Source organism: Dermacentor albipictus, chromosome 1, assembly GCF_038994185.2.
Source record: "Dermacentor albipictus isolate Rhodes 1998 colony chromosome 1, USDA_Dalb.pri_finalv2, whole genome shotgun sequence".
Lineage (NCBI taxonomy): Eukaryota > Metazoa > Arthropoda > Arachnida > Ixodida > Ixodidae > Dermacentor > Dermacentor albipictus.
This window is the reverse complement of record NC_091821.1, coordinates 285,566,545-285,584,093: the sequence shown is the minus strand read 5'-3', so window position 1 is coordinate 285,584,093 and position 17,549 is coordinate 285,566,545. Positions and strand designations below refer to the sequence as shown.

General features: G+C 48.4%; 1 protein-coding gene across 3 annotated transcripts in view; it reads left to right on the top strand.

Annotated features, from left to right (window-relative positions):
* Positions 1-17,549, top strand: part of LOC139054432 (uncharacterized protein ZK1073.1) — a 337,898-nt gene that overhangs the window by 107,814 nt on the left and 212,535 nt on the right. For all 3 annotated transcript variants that reach the window (XM_070531383.1, XM_070531381.1, XM_070531380.1), the window contains one exon: positions 2,277-2,327. In XM_070531383.1, coding sequence (XP_070387484.1) covers positions 2,277-2,327 — 51 coding nt within the window. The remainder of the gene's footprint in view (positions 1-2,276; positions 2,328-17,549) is intronic.

Genomic DNA, 17,549 nt, shown 5'->3' with positions numbered 1-17,549 from the left:
GTGTGTCGGCCAACAGACCAGACCATGGAACGTCGCAGAATACCGTGCCTGCACTTCCATCGATGGTTTGTTCGGGAAGTTGCGAAACGTGGTGCTTGCTCTGGGTCGCCAGCAGGATTCCCGGTATTGTCTGCAGAAGAAAACGAAGTGGTTTGAAGACCACATGTTCGTTGAGGTGCCGCTGTGCCCAATCCTGATATTAATGGCGCGACAGGGAATGTATTTTTTGTTAAACGGTCAACCTCAGTGGAAGGCATGCATGTCCCAGTTAGTCTGTACAGAGCGGTCTCCAAAGTTATATAGAAAACATCAAGAAATATTGATAGGTTAATACTAATAGCTTGAAACTGCCTTCTTGTAGTCTGGTATGGTCTTAATTTCTTGATAAGGTTTTGGGGTAAGGACGAGCATTGCACGCGTAATAAGACAGCGTGGGATCGACCTGCGTCGAGTTATTTTATCATTCCCGTTCAGTGTCATTAATTTATTATTTCTTTAACTCAGTTAGTAAATGCAAGTAATTTCCCCTGTTTTCCTGGGTGTCTTTGTTTGCTTCTCCTGATATGATTAATAAAAAGTCGGGCCGCTCGGTTAACCCTCTTTCTTCTCGTCTAGAAACAGACCGATTGCCACGTCGTTGAGACTGCAGTAAATGGAAGTGAACATCCGCGCGTGATGCGTGTTGTACCCATCCTTTCATGGGTCACGCTCTTTGCACAGGCCCCGCTCGTGGCCATGCTGGCGAACGCCATTAAACTGCATTTCCGGACACCTTTCAACGTGTGCACACCCACGGCAAGGACGCGCGCATGGTTGCGAGGTCCACTTTGCCCATGCAACCAATGAGGCCCGTATATTACATTCTCTCACATGCCGCTGCGGCCGATGGCTGAGGTTATGCCCGAGCCACCGACGAGAAGAACGGGGGCAGAACGAGTCGCGCTGTCGTCGCGAGGTTTCAGGCATGACGCCGGACAGCTTGCGCATTCAAAGCTGTGTGACACCGATTATGCAAGCAACAAAAGAGATCGCTGCGCTCGCAAAGTTTTTATTATCATCATGGCAGGAAAACGTTCATATACTCATCTACCATCAATAGAAAAAAGAAAGGCCATTCTCAAAAGTACTTTGACAAAACCAAGAGTGATAACAAAGCAATGACGGAGCATAGTAAAGCAGAGAGAAAAAGCGGCCGTTGCACATGTGCCATTCACTCAGGTTATTGCGATGTGTGGCCTCCAAAGCATTGCACTACCCGAACGCGCCCATGGCGCTCATCCGGCTCCTTTCGCCGCACGTGGCCTGACCCTCAACGGCAGTGACTCAGTGGGCTGCTGTACTACATAATCCTGATTCGCGTATAAAACTGTTGACGGGACAGCAAAACACAGGGTAGCTATCATGCATCGCGGTCTTTAAAAAAAAGACGGGCGATTCTACGCGAAGATGACCGAGTGCATATGCTTCGCGCTTCAGTAGAGCCAGTAATGCTTTTGTTGATGCCATTCAATTTAGCAGTAAATTGCTATGTTTTTTTATTTACTGCTGCGATGCCGCAGCGAAGGAAGCGCGGAGCCCGGCTGCGTGCGCGCCACGCATCGCGGAGGCCACGCGAACAAAGCAGCGCGACGCCCAGACGGTGCGAGACGCGTTGCACATTTCGGCAGTTACCTTGAGGACGCGTTTTGATGCGACGGCTAGTCACGTGATATTTTGCATTTGTCGCGGGCTTTCTTTATCAGCCGGGAAAAAATAGGGGGCATTAAGTAGCTGCTTGAAAACATGCCAGTTTTAACTGTATGTCGATTTTCTAGAAATTTTTCATTGACAGCACTTTCATTCAGAGTAGTAATTAAAATATTAGCTAATTGCAATTAATTAATTTTTTCCACCAACAAAGAAATTACTGCCGGCTGCTCTATACGCGTCTGTGAACAAGATTCACTTGGTTATCTTCGCGTAGAGTGACCCTTCTCTCTTAAAATACGCAATGTAAGACAGCTGGGGAACCCTGTATTAACCTATTATGTTTTCTTTACATGAAGTTATCTTTTGCAATCCCGTCGCCAACCGTGATACTATGAATTATGCGCCTACTTTTTCCGTACCTGTGTAGATGCAGCATACAAAGTGGAATTGTACTGTGTGTTTCTCAGGCTCCGATTCCTTTGAGGCATTTGAACTTTTGGAAACGTTTCCCCTCTGGAAAGATTGTAGCTTCCGCTGCGCAAGCTTGCGCTACTTTCTCTCATCAATTTTTTTCTTGTTCTTTTCAGAAAATGGAAGTCATGACGAAGAACTGTGGCAAGCTGACCGTTCACGTCCAGGTGAGCACTGCCTCATTGAACTGTGCGCGCTCTCTGATACCTTCGATTTTACAAAAAAACTAGGTTAACCATAAGCAATGCTGGCTTGCATAGATTCGTTGTTCTTGGCAGACACACTGCACATGAAAAATTATGCGCCAGTAAAGGTATTATTAAACCTAACACATTCACTGTTTTACTTTTTCCGCCTAAGCTTTACATTTATACTGTAAAGTCGAAGGCCAGTCGTAACCTAAAGTGTTTTCTTGGCGTTTTCTATAAGGCTCGCATTCCACCATATTCATTTTAATAAAACGTGTGACCATCTCTGGGCCTGCAATCATCTGGCCTTTTTTGCCAGGCGTAAGTGACAACTGCTCCGCCCAGAATTAGCGCCACTGAGTGACGAGCCTTCTAGGAAAAATCAAACCAATTGAGGTTGTCCTTGGGAGCGGTTTTTGTTTTCGAGATTAGAATATGTGCGCCGCAAACACAGTGAATGAATTTTAGTTCGCTATGCTCGCTTATGTCCAATATTTTTGCCCTAAGCAGCCCAACGCATATATTTGCAAAATCGCGTAGTGTTTAAAGTGGCCCCGTAGAGTGCGCATCGACTTGGTCGTGTGCACGAACATCAGCGGCAGCCACGAAGGCCGGTTGCTTTGGATATGCGTTCCTATAGCGCCAGAAATAATGGACACACATTCGCCAAAAGAAAGGCAGCAAAGCTTCGCACGTGTCTAAATTATGAGCCATTTTCGTCGTAATAGTGTTTTAGAGGCGTAGCACTCGCGCTGTATCGTGTTAGGCCACCAGCCGTCAAATCTGATTATGAATAACTTTCGCACTTGAGAACTCAGCGGCCAATATTAAAGTATGCGATGTCCCACTTGCACACGCATGCAGAGCCGCCACGAAAGTAGGCACCGTGTTCGAAGGGCACCGGAACACCGAGAGTTTAAGCGCTCCGGTTTGGGGCTTGTGGCGGAGCTGCATTCACTCGGCAGCTCCGCAGAAGAACCTCACGCGCGCCCTCGATCGGTCACAGAGCAGCTCGCGTGGCGAAGAGTCAAGTTATGCCAAAACCACGATCTCATTATGAGGCTCGCCGTGGGGGACTCGGAAAATGTGGACCACCTGGGCTTATTCAACATGCACCTAAACCTAAGCGCCGTGGCCGGGATTTGGTGCCGCGTGCAGCCCAACACTTTTGAACGAGCGACTGTGCGAGCCCTGATCGCTGCTCACCCGCCGCGCGACGCCTGCCGCCAAGCTCGACGAATGGCGTCCACCAAAACGACGATTGTCGTAGAAGAAAAAAAAAATGGCGGTTCGCACGTGTTGTGGAAATTGATGTAAGTGAAGTTTTGTATGCTGTGTGCTTTGATTGACCTGGCAGAAGTGTTAAACTCTAATTACGGGGCTGTGCGAAATTCAAATAATTCTATAATTGTTCGTATACATTGCATGCATACAATCGCGGTCTGCACCACGTTTCGCTGCAAAGACGCTCCTGCTTTGCGCGACGCTTCGGGCCTGGGTTTCCTCGACGTGCACGCCTTGGAGCCATCTTGCTGTTCACGTGCTCCTCGTGCATACTTGGCCAGCACGCTGTTGAGACGCCTGGTCCAAGCGCGCTCTACAGGCTGTGGACGATTGTAATGCTTCCACTATCACAGCCCAGCACGCGAGCTCCACAGCACATCACCTGCATTTTTTGGCGCATAGGACAGAAAGCACAGCACATGCCATGCGCACAAACTGTGAAACGCTGCCGTGGCGGCGCCGGCCGGGATGCACGGAGGTAAGCGCCATCTGGTGGTGTTGCCAGCGGTGGACGCAGCCAACCGCAGCAGCGCCCGAAAATTCTGGAGGCAACAAAAGCTTCGCTTGAAAAATATCCAGCTTCGTCATTTCTGGCCGAGGTGGTCGTGGTGTAGCTTCTGACGTCACAAGCACAGAGTGGCCAGTAAAAATTCATACATACGTGGGCATGAGTCGGGAACACGCAACCAATCTTTAAAATTTTTTTTCAGGAAAACTGTGGCAATTACAGCCATTAGGTATAGCGCAGGTAATCAGAATGCAAAAGAGAACATTTATTCGGAATTTTCCTAAGCTTACTGGCCACCGAAAATTGCTGGAGTTGCCCGCTAACCCACGTAAGACGCTGTCCATTATGATCTCGAATGTTGCTGGCGCATTAAAGACGCCGAATAACGTTTAACGTTGAACTCGTGTCGCCCATCTGGAGTTGCGAAAGCAGCTTTGCGGCGATCAGCTGTAGTGTCATATGAACCTGGCAATAGCCAGATATTAACTCGAATGATGAAAACAATCGGGCTCCTTGCAGACAATCTAAAAAAAATTATGGGGTTTTACGTGCCAAAACCACTTTCTCATTATGAGGGATGCCGTAGCGGGCGACTCCGAAAATTTGGACCACCTGAAGTTCTTTAACATGCACCTAAATCTAAGTACACGGGCGTTTTCGCATTTCGCCCCCATCGAAATGCGGCCGCCATGGCTGGGATTTGATCCCGCGACCTCTTGCTCAGCACACCAACACGCAGACGATCTCAGGCACCATCGATGCGCGGTAAAACTTTGCGTGTAACGTTGTTTAGGGTACGATAATCGACGCATAATCGAATTAAGCCCTCCTTTTTATTGACAACAGGTGGCGTCCATCGGCTACAGGATGGTACAATAGGTACGAGGTCCTTCGAGGAATGTGGAAAGGTGTAATGGTTCCAGGACTTACTTTTGGAAATGCGGTTGTTTGCTTTAAATCAGGGGTACAATCAGGACTGGATGGGAACCAAAGGTCAGTGGGTCGCCTCGCATTGGGCGCTCACGGGAAGACTACAAATGAAACTTTGCAGGATGATATTGGCTGGACTAGTTTTGAAGTGAGGGAAGCTCAGAGCGAAATTCCCTATGAAGAACGCCTGAGGAATATGGAAGAAAGTAAATAGGTTGGGAGAGTGTTCAGGTATCTGTATAGGAAAAGCATTGATTCACAGTGGAGGAAAAGAACTAGGAAGCTTACCAGCAAGTATGTGGCCTGTAGGGTGGGCAACACAGCAACAAAGACGGTCAAGCGAAAAGTCAGAGAGGCTGAAATAATCTCATGGGCGGCGGCAATGGAAACGAAACCTGCCAAGGCCTTGAGAGGAAAAAAGGAAATCAGCAAAGAAAGGATTTATGATAACTCAAGAGGAAGCTCATTGCTTTTCGAAGCGATCGAGATCGGGATGCCTTAGAACACGCACGTATAAAGCGAGATATAAGAAGGAACAAAAAGGATGTGCTTGCTGCGGTAAACCTAGGGAAAATATGGAGCATATTTTATTAGAATGTGAAGACGTCCACCCAGTGGTTGATTTAGGCACCACTGGCCTCCTTGAAGCCCTTGGGTTCAGCGGGAGCAGTGGAAACGTAAACATGTCCGCAATAGGCATTAGTAGAGACGATTGGAGGATTGGTGGACAAAAAGTAGGGAAACGACAGAAAACGGAGACGTACAAAAGCACAGTTAGCAATAGGGGATCAGAAAATTTGGGTGATAGGAGTTCATAGTGTTTATTTTTTTATTTTTTATTGTGTAATTTAGGTAGGATATTAGGCAGTATAATAGCAAGAGCTTGGTGGCGCAACCCACCGCCCCGTTCCAAAGGGGACGCTCATAGCATCCATCCATCTATCCATGGTAGAAGCATGTTGTCCACTTGTTCGGTGATCACATGGCGCTCAGCAAGTGACACGCTGTATGGCCGCTGTCGCAGGGGTATGTGGCATCTGGTGTCAATCTTTAGACGCGTAATCTGTCTTTGTCATTTCTCCGGCTAACAAATGTTAAAAGTTATCGCCCGGCGCAAGACACGCCTTTCTGGATCGGAAGCTTCTCGAATGTTATGGCGAGTTCTATGTGCTGGCTATGTCTTTTGCCTAGTCTTGTGTAACATACTTACGCGAGCAGCAGCGATTTCGCTTGAAGGGTCCACAAGCTGTGTGCAAACAGCGTCTGATTCGCAGGCCAGATTTGGACGATCGACCAATGTGCTCGCCGATATCGTTGTTCAGTGGTACTTCTTTTGTTGGGCACAGGTTCGCCGAAAAAGACAGCTAGTTCCGTGAGTTGCGTGCAGCTGCGGTGGTTATTCACCGCCACTACAACGTGACAATATGGTGCACAACAGCGTGTGTTAGGCCTAATGACGTCGTCTGGCGACCGAACGAGCCGCTAACCTGGTGAAAAAGTCGTGGAAATGGTGGCACCTCCCCGAGTTCGCTATCAGTCGAGGAGCCATGCGTGTTTGAAGGTGGTTGGTGAGACTCGTAGGCAGATGATATCCGTTCACTGAGCGGCAAGCCATGCGCGCCATCGAGAGAAAAAAAATGGCGGAGCCGCATAATGTTGTCCAGGCACTTCCCACTGACCAAGTTTGAAGGGTTATTCGTGACGATCAAGGCGGTAACATTACTATGGATGTCGAGCACAGCAAGCGACAAGGAAAAGCTGCGGGCGGCGAAGGACAGTGTCGGAGGGCGCGAACTGGACCGTATCCGAAATACCCGCACAGGGACAAGGGCGGCACTGTAGGGCGGTATCGTCGGCGAAAAGCACTTGTTCCATTGAGCCTATCAATTCAGCGCTATACATCGCTGAGAAAGCCACCTGGATACGGGCACAGTCAATAACAGCATGATGTCGATACAGAAAATCCCATGATGACGGCATGCGTACAGTCGGAATTGTCTGGAGCAGGCGGCTGCACAAACGCCGCCTCTCAGTAGCTGCTGCGTTCGAGAGAGGTTGGAATCAAGTGCCAGAATCGTGCATCCGGCTTGTGTCATCATCATCAGCATCATCACGAGCCTGGTTACGCCCTCTGCAGGGCAAAGGCCTCTCCCATACTTCTCCAACTACCCCGGTCATGTACTAATGTAGCGTTGAAGGAACTTATCACTGGGCCTCGAGTGCGGAATGGAATCCAAAGCAGGATTTGATCTCCAGAGTGAAAACGGAGGTCACGGCGTGTGTTGTTGCAGCGACGTTTGCGCTCAGGTTGGGTAGCTTCTGTGCTATGGCGGGTGATTTGATGGCAATGTGCAACTCGGGCAGCAAAATCTTCTGGAAGGGACGCGTTAGGCGAAGGAGGTGTTAAAGAGAATTCTCTGTCGAATATTGTGGAAGGACACCGTCCATGCACAAGGAACAAAGGGCTGTAGCCGGTAGTCCGTTGTATAGCAGTATTATATGCGAATGTCACAAAAGGAGGAATTTTATCCCAGTCAGTGTGTTCAGGACGGATATACATGGAAATCACGTCAGACAGCGTACGGTGGAAGCGCTCAGTAATGCCAATGGTTTGCGCATAACAGGTAAAAGTAGATTTGTGGGCGGTATCAGCGGCCCGAAGAACTTCCTCGCGAACTTGGGAAATAAAAGCCTTGCCACGGTCACTCAGAAGAACGTGAGGAGCCCCGTGGTAAAAGACGATGGAGCGCAAGAAAAAGTCGGCGACCTCAGAAGCGGTACCTGATCGCAGAGGGGCAGTCTTGGCCATCATAATCGTCATCATCATTATCAGCCTGGTTACGCCCACTGCAGGGCAAAGGCCTCTCCCATACTTCCCCAACTACCCGGGTCATGTACTAATTGTGGCCATGTTGTCCCTGCAAACTCCTTCATCTCATCCGTCCACCTAACTTTCTACTGCCCCCTGCTACGCTTCCCTTCCCTTAGAATCCAGTCCGTAACCCATAATGACCATCGGTTATCTTGCCTCCTCACTACATGTCCTGCCCATGCCCATTTATTTTTCTTGATTTCAACTAAGATGTCATTAACTCGTGTTTGTTCCCTCACTCAATCTGCTATTTTCTTATCCCTTATCGTTACACCTATCATTCTTCTTTTCGTTGCTCGTTGCGTCGTCCTCAATTTAAGTAGAACGCTTTTCGTAAGCCTCCAGGTTTCTGTCCCGTACGTGAGCGCTGGTAAGACACAGCTGTTATACAATTTTCTCTTGAGGGATAATGACAACCTGCTGTTCACGATCTGAGAATGCCTGCCAAACGCACCCCGGCCCATTCTTATTCTTCTGATTATTTCAGTCTTATGATCCGGGTCCGCAGTCACACCTGTCCTAAGTGGATGTATCCCCTTACCACTTCCAGTGCCTCGCTACCTATCGTAAACTGCTGTTCTCTTCCGAGACTGTTAAACATTACTTTAGTTTCCTGCAGATGAATTTTCAGACCCACCCTTCTCCTTTGCCTCTCCAGGTCAGTGAGCATGCATTGCGGTTGGTCCCCTGAGTTACTAAGCAAGGCAATATCATCACCGAATCGCAACTAACTAAGGTATTCTCCATTAACTGTTATCCCCAATTCCTCCCAATCCAGGTCTCTGAATACCTCCTGTAAACACGCTGTGAATAGCATTGGAGAGATCATATCTCCCGGCCCGACGCCTTTCTTTATTTGGGTTTTGTTGCTTTCTTTATGTAAGACTACGGTGGCTGTGGAGCCGCTATAGATATCTTTCAGTATTTTTACATACGGCTCGTCTACACCCTGATTCTGTAATGCCTCCATAACTGCTGAGGTTTTGACTGAATCAAACGCTTTCTCGTAATCAATGAAAGCTATATATAAGGGTTGGTTATATTCCGCACATTTCTCTATCATCTAATTGATAGTGTTAATATGGTCTATTGTTGAGTAGCCTTTACGGAATCCTGCCTGGTCCTTTGGTTGACGGAAGTCTAAGGTGTTCCTGACTCTATTTGCAATTACCTTAGTAAATACTTTGTAGGCAACGGACAGTAAGCTGATCGGTCAATAATTTTTCAAGTCTTTGGCGTCCTCTTTCTTATGGATTAGTATTATGTTAGCGTATTTCCAAGATTCCGGTACGCTCGAAGTCATCGGCTTGTATACTCACGGCCACACTGCGATATCGGCCGGTAAATTTTGTCATAAGAGATATTAGTTATTATTTTTTGCTTGATGTCGCTTGTGCAACAGTCGCCATTCTTGATAAGCCCGGTTTTGCGCCGTAATGTCTGCGCCAGCTCTAACAACCACATGTTATTCAACATGAAGAATGGCAATAATTCATCTGCACCGCGGTAAATGCTCACGTCAACGCCAATTGGCACATGAAGTGATAAACGCAGACGACGACTGACGCGAACGCTCTTTTTCGCCGTGGCTCCACGGCTGACCAGGGAAGAACAGCGAATGTCCCATAGAGCTATTTGTATTGTTGCAGATCGGGAACTGTGAGCCAAGTCTTGAAGGCGTACCGTGAAAAAGGTCGCATCGAATACGCTCCATGTGGCCTCCCGGAAAGGGCCACGTCACATGATAAAGACCTGCTGATTGTGGCCGTATGAGTAGCAGATCCCTTTCTATCTGCTAAAGAGATCAGGGATGAGCTCGGCTTGACAAGTGTCAGCCTACCAACGATAAGGCGGAGGCTCCACGAAGGTGGCGTTCACAGCAGGGTTGCGTCCCAAAAGACGTTGCTGGAGAAATCGCACAGAAGGGCTCGCCTTCAGTTTGCCTCCGCATGCGAGTCGTAGAGTCCCGACAATTGTTCAATTGTGCGATTGTCTTCACCGATGAAGCGTCATTTTGCATATGGTGGAGCGTTGAGCGAATAGTCGGCGGCGGAAAGGTGTCGGCAAGTAGGGAAAAATTGCATTAGGTGCTGCTATCTTGATGAAGTCGGTTTTCTTGCGTTAGGTCTACAAGGTCCAGATTTGACATTTCGGCTTTCTATTTACCATTACGATATAAATTTAAGCTGTATTATTTTCCTTGCTCAAACAACTGGGGTGCGTTACCATTTGCCTTGCCCTGTGAACTCCTATTATGTTGTCTGCCTCTAAAGCGTGAAAGTTATTTATTTTATGCATCCTTACCAGCCTGCCAACGTGCCGCTCTCGTAATTTCCAAAATGACGTCCGGCTTATTCAAGTGGCATAAGCCGCCATCTGTATAAGAAAAAGTGTGACTTGATTTCTTGGGATATAGCAAGATAATCACCTCGCGTTACATTGTAAAAGCTTGAAAGGGGTTCACCTCAGACTACAGGCGACACCCAAGCTACGCCGAAAGCCCGTGAAGTGCAGCCGATAATGCCACATTGAGTTCGATTCATTAGTGCGAGCATAACAGCTTCATTTACTCCGCTCGCTACCGACAGGGTTCAATTATTTTGCGCGCTCGCCTTTCAGTTTTGTTATACGGGATTTTAACATTTGTGGTGCAGGTTCGACGAACGATACATGTGGAATATTCGTTCCAGTGGCTCCACATCTCTCCAGGTGTGGGGTACCATCAGCTATGCAGGCCTCGGACCAATTCACCGTGTAACAGGTCGAATGACGTCCTATGACAACATGGACTTCTTGCAATATAGCCTGGTGCCTTACGTGGGGGAAGTACCATTTCCCGATGGCCTTTTTTGGCTTCAGCAAGATGGTTCTGAAGTAACCCTCCATGGCTTTAATGTGGTTCGGGGAGACAGAAAATTCGGGAGAGGAGGCGGTGTTGCTCTATTTACTCAATCTCACCTCCACTTTTCTGCCCTCCCAGCCCCACCTAATATTGAGTCCTTATGGTGCAAAGTCCAACTTGAAAATATGTGTTTGATTATAGGGGTCGTTTTACCGTCCGTCCAGTTCTAATATTGAGTGTTTGCACAATCTAGGTGAATTTTGGCATACTTATAATACTTCTTGACCCAATGTTATCTGCATTGGCGATTTTAATGCTCCTGGTGTTGATTGACCTTTAATGAAAGTTAGCAGACACGATGTAGCTATTGGTCCACATTTCATTGTCATGTGGCCTGCACCAGATCGCTCAGGCTTTCACTCGGCTAACTTCAGTCCTTGATCTTGTTTTTCCTACATCTCATTTTAATGCCGGTTATGATTGCGATGTTATTCATTGAATATCGGACCACAATGCCTTTTTAATTTCAGTTCCAGGCTTCGTCCCTAAATGCGGGTTTATCTACTGCACATTTCCTGATTTTACCCGCGCTGATGATTTTGCCATAACAGACGCCATATGCGATTGTTTTGACGAGTTTGAACTAATAAGTACCACTAGTGATACTGATACCGTAACAAGTTTCTTCGAAAATCTTGTCAGTAGGTGTATCAACCTTTACATTCCTTTAAACACGAAGAAAACAAACACTGAAATTCCTTGGATGACTATGGACCTTTTGAATTTATCACGTCGTGTAGCCAGATTACGTCGATCGAAACGCTCTGGTGTAAGATTTGGGAGTCGGGCTTGTTGGACGATCGGAGGAACTTGGGCGACAGGACTAGGCGAGCAGGATTTCTTTACATATTAACATTTTGAACAAGAGATACATTTACACAGTCTATGCGTGACTCCCAAATGGAGCCCGCAAGACGAAGCATACAGCAAACGAGCACACAGCTCACGAGTACATTTCGAGCACAGAGCACTACGACGAGCACCCTCTAGCAGCCGACAATCGCTGCTTATAAGCACTCCGTTCGACGTCATCGTTCGACGTCAGCGTTCGACGTCATCGTAGAAAGTCCCCGCGGTCGCCTTTGTGAGAAGTGGGTAGGGGTTTTTCACACACACATGCCGCACAGGTTTCGGTGCTCTCTCCGAGGACCGACGACCTTTGCAGCGCGGTCGTCGTGGTATCTATTGTCCCGCGTCCCCGTAGCCAGGTGGTCACGCCCGACCCCAGCCGGCGCCTGTAAATTCCAGAGCTGCCTTTCTCCTGTTCTCCGAACGAGGCGCTTGGTGGATGAACGCCGACGTAGTCAAGTTCTCGAAAGGAAGTTCACGGTTGGTTATGTCTGTCCTAGCTGGTTCTCTGAAGGGCGGCGCCACCGCGGGTCGGTCGAAGCACGTGCAGCGGGCTCAAATAGCAGGCACTTTGCCACCCCGGCCGGCCATTCCTAACAGCTCCTCCATGGCCAGGAAAATCTCACTTAGCCAGTGCTGGCAACCGCTGGGCAGGAAAAGAATGGCTAGCGAGTAAGACGATGGCTTTGCTCTCGGCAACCCCTGCGCACTTGGAATGCCTTCAACCATCTCACAACAACTGGCACAGAAGAGTCGATCCCGGCAACACAATACCACTCAGCGTGCAAACGCCCGGAACCAACTGGTAACTCACCAGGCTTCTTATCAAAATTTCAATGCAAGCCACTCAACTGGGAACCCCAAATTTTGCCCCCAAAAGTTTGTGCCGCCAAAATGAGCGTTCACGTTCCCCTTGAGTCCGACCAAACCCGGCCGCCGCGCTGCACAAGAGTAAAGGTATACGCAGAACTGAACCGAAGGCTCTCAACCGCCAATACTCAAACATAACTTAAGCAGCCTAAGTTCACGAACAGCCTGTTCTTACTCTATCGCAGTGGCGTACTTATCGCACTTACTTGTGCCAATGAACAGTCTGGCCAACTCGACAGCCACGTAATCACAATCGCGCTAGCTTTGTGGTCTTTATTCCGAACACGTGCTTGCGTCACACGCAAACGTTCCATCACGCCTACGTTTCTTCCTTTGGTTCATACTGGACATTGTTCCTTAAAAGAACTACCTTGCGTAACTCACGCAAACCGCAGAACCCTTTAAAAATGCGTCTGCCAATAACTCGTTCTACGCACGCTCACTAAAGAAATCAGAACACGGCCGCCCTAAACACACACGAGCAACCCAGTCATAAATCTGCTTCCTTCCGTCCACACAAGGACACGCGCGAATGCAAATAAGAACGCTTCTCATTGCAAATTATGCACTTACTGAAAACCTACGTGGTCTCCCTCAGAAAGTAGAAAAACGCATAAAGAAAGAAGCTTAACTAATACACACACGCGTTACTCTAGGCCTCCCAACGATAACCTTGTCACTCAGGTTCCTCACGCAAAAAGAAAGAGCCTATCTACTCATTAATGAACATCTCACGAAACTACATGCTTACATAAAACTCATCTTTCCAATCTCGGAGCTTCTTGAACAAAAACACAAACAAAGCTCATACTTTTACATATTGAAAGAAACTTAAATTGCGAAAATTATACGATGCTCAAAAAATAAAACAAAACACGCTTCACTTCTACGGAAGCTCTCCTGGCCTCCCGTGCCAAACGTTTACATCTGACTCATACTTTGAGCCGTACTCGAGGTGGTCGCGGTTCGAAAGCTATTCTGGCTACCCAGGAACAACAAAAGGGCTGGCTCACTATCAGCTCCTCCAAGACGTTATAGTCTCCTGCCAGTGTGCGTCCTGGCACCCCCCTTTCCTTACGAACTCGTCTGACCGCGTCACCTACCATCTCGTTTCGTCTTGCCACCTTGCGCTTCTTCGCTCTACACGCTGAACTTCGAAAACAACCACGGAACGACAAGGAACATAACTGCCCCGTGCCCTTTGTCCGCGTCCGTGCAGAACATGCTTATCGGTCTCTTTTAGACCGGTGGCTCGAACGTGTTTGAGCCGTGAACATCGTCAACGATGACCGCACCTTTCTTTTTCTTGCGCCCTGGCTTTTTGCGGCTTTCGCCGTCTTTGGCTGCGCTACATTAGCCACCGCATTCCGATCTTTAGCGCGCTTCTTTCTGCGGCGCTTTCTCTTTGAACTCCCTCTCATGTCTCCTTCTCGCGCCTCGTGCTGGCCGGTACACCTTTCGTCGGCCCGGATCGGTCTCTTACCCGCACAGCCTGAGTGATTCTTAACTAGATCGCCCTCTCTTGGCTACCTAGACTGGCGGAGAGCCGCACCGATCCCTGAACAATGCAGTGGTCTTCCCTTGAGCTACGGAGCTCGCAATCCTGCGAACTGCCCTCAACTGCATCGTCCGACTGGCACTTCTCTTCGGCACGCAGATCTGGTTCGACCTGGGTGCTCGTGTCCGTCGGGTCAACAGTACCCTGTACCTCGCTAGCGACCTCGATACCATGAGATGCGACGCACACGCGCGGTAACTGTGCCAATTTGTTCGCAGCTGGCCTAGCAGTCTCTACAGTCCTCTGTTGGCACAGCACCTCGTCGCTCTCACTGGGGCCTTTAGCGGCCTCTGCTGCCACTAAGGCATCTTCAAGGGGAGTATGGTTGCGCGATTCAAAACGGGACAAGGGAAGACACAAAGGGACACACACAGCGCACTGCATTACCAACAAGCCCACATTGCAACCCTCGTGAACTAAGGCATCGTTAGCTGCTAGCACTTCTAGTTTACTTGTGAACTTGCTGCTAATTTCGCAGGTGCTACTACTTTCCTCGGCTTTCGACTCAAATCTGCTGTCGACTTCCTCCCGCATTTGCTGCGTCCGGCCTACAGATTCCTCAAGCCGCTGTGGACTTCGTGCTTTTAACTGCTGCAAATATTTTGTCTCTTTGTTCACTGCTGTCATTTCTTTTTCAAGCTCTTGCCGTTTTTGCTTACGCTCTTGGCGTTTTCGCTCGCGCTCTTGGAATTCTTGTTTTATTGATTCCTGTTCCTGTCAGTTTTTTAGAATTCGGTTACCTAGGTTGTCGATTAGTTTCAAATCATTGCCACTTTGCAGAATAGTCTTACGAATCTCTGATTCCGTCAAGTCCTTGTCTACGTCTACCTCGAGCTCTTCACACAACCACAACAGGTCAGCTCCCGTCAAACACATTAGGACTTTGGTTGCTACTTTAAGCTTTGGCTCTGCTGTAACACAATACTTGCTGCGATACCCACAAAAATCAAAATACAAGTAAAACATCCCCAGCGAATCAAATCCAAAAACACAGTGAAATTGAAGCCTGTTAAATCTTACAGCCAAAACCAAACGCCTACCCACTGAAGCAGCGCCATATCACCAGTCCTTCCCCGCCGTATCCAGTCAGTTGCAAGAGGTGGTCAATCCCAAGTCGCCTCCAACTTGATCAGGATGCCGGTCGGTCACCATGTGCCAACGTCCGTCAGCTGCCGTTGCTGTCTCCGAGTCGTAGGCCGATTTACGAGCCGTAGGCCGATCTCACCGCTGCCATTCAGTTATTAGATTCGTCGGACGATCCCACCGCTGTCAACCAGATGTAGGAGTCGTCGGACTATCTCGCCGCTGCCACCATTTGAAGGAGTTGAAGGTCGTAGAGAGGAACTCGGGAACAAGATTTATTTACATATTTTACATTTTAAGCAAGCTACATTGGCAGTCTAGCGCGACTCCCATATGGAGCCCGCAAGACTAACATACAGCAAACAGCTTACGAGCACATTTCTAGCATGACAAGGAACACTCAGCTCCCGACGACGAGCACAGCCTAGCAGCCGGCAACCGCTGCTTATAAGCTCTTGATTCCAAGCAAACGGAAACGTTGGTCCAGTCATCGTTCGACGTCATCGTTCGACGTCACCGTTCGACGTCACCGAAGATGACCCGCCCTTTTTGGAGGAGGCGGGCTCACATATTCGTGTTGCGCACACACACAGGTGTCAAGGTCCGGAGCCGACGTCAGAGGGCTTCGTAGAACTCTGCTTTGTCCCGGGCGGCGCGGCCCATTACCACAGTCCTGAGCTGACACCGCGCCACGTGGCTGCCGGTCATCCGCAGTTCTCTGAAGTGCGCCCCGTCTGGTGGGATTGGAACACGTGCAGCGGGCTGAAAGCTGGCACGTTGCCACCGCGTACGGCCATTCCTAAGACCAGTGGTCCTTTTAGTCATATGTGGCCTCCTTGAAGCCCTTGGGTTCAGCGAGAGCAGGGGGAAAGTAAACATGTCCGCAATAGAGATTACTAAGAGGCGATTCGAAAATTGGTGGGAAAAAGTAGGCAAATGACAAACAACGAAGACACACAAAAACAAATTTCCCAATAGGGGCTCAGAAAATTCGGTACATGGGCCTGGTGGGACAACCCACCGGCCCGTTCTAAAGGCAACGCTCATAGCATCCATCCATCCAGCTTATCCGACTACATGGAGTTGACAGCAATGCAGCGTGTCGCATGTTGTTATACACAAACATTACAATAACTACGGTGTCACAATATCATGTAGAAGCATAATGTAAGTACTGCACAAGTACCGTTGTAATATACCTAACAAAATGTATCACATTATACAATCCTCGTAAAACAGTCGTGAACCATTTGTACATAGCAAGGACTACATATAAATTGAAACGGAAGTTAAAAGAAACCCTGCAGAAAATTCATTTTAGTGAGTACGGCAATTAAAATTTCATGGAACTCAGTAGAAAAAAAGAATGCTAAGAAATGAATACACCAATATAATGAATGTAAGCGCTTGAAATAGCCACAGAGTTAAGCTGTCTGGGTGTCAGCGCACATATATTCAGCCCCGAGTGCGCTGCATGTGTTAAGAAGCCCTGCTCGCCTTTCCTCGGCAACAATATGTTAAAGAGCTGCACAGCTTTCTGACTTCTTATTTTAGCGTGTTAAGGTCTCCCCGTGCCGCAGCTCCGGGTGTCGCAATGGCAAAAATAATTTCGAACTAAGTTCCGCTCCACGCATACCCAACCACTCTCCTACCACCAGAGTTGCTCATTCCTTGTCTTTCGTTTTTTACAAATCTGTTCCTCGGAATTTTGAGAACGGCAGCCCACAAACAAATGTAATGAAAAAAAAAACACCGACAGCGCATATTCTTTATGTTAGCTCTGCTCAGACTGAAATATTAAATGTGCGAAACAATAACGGAAGATCGACCCACGCAAGAGGCCGCGTTTCTTACAGAAAGCTTGCATTCGTGCATAACGTTACCGCCAGCGTTTCCCGGTAAAGCTATGTTCACACTACGGTCGTAACGCGCGTAACAGCTCTTTCGGCGTATCCAACGTAATGGCTGTAAAAAAAGTTACGGCAGTTAAGCCGGCACCTTTGTTCACATTTACTGCTGCGTAAATTACGGCTTTTACAACAGGCCAATCAAATTTGGAGCTGCAGAATAATAATAATAATAATATTTGGGGTTTTACGTGCCAAAACCATTTTCTGATTATGAGGCACGCCGTAGTGGAGGACTCCGGAAATTTTGACCACCTGGGGTTCTTTAACGTGCACCTAATTCTAAGCACACGGGTGTTTTCGCATTTCGCCCCCATCGAAATGCGGCCGCCATGGCCGGGATTCGATCCGGCGACCTCGTGCTCAGCAGCCCAACACCATAGCCACTGAGCAACCACGGCGGGTGAGCTACAGAATCGACGTCACCAGCGGTCCAAT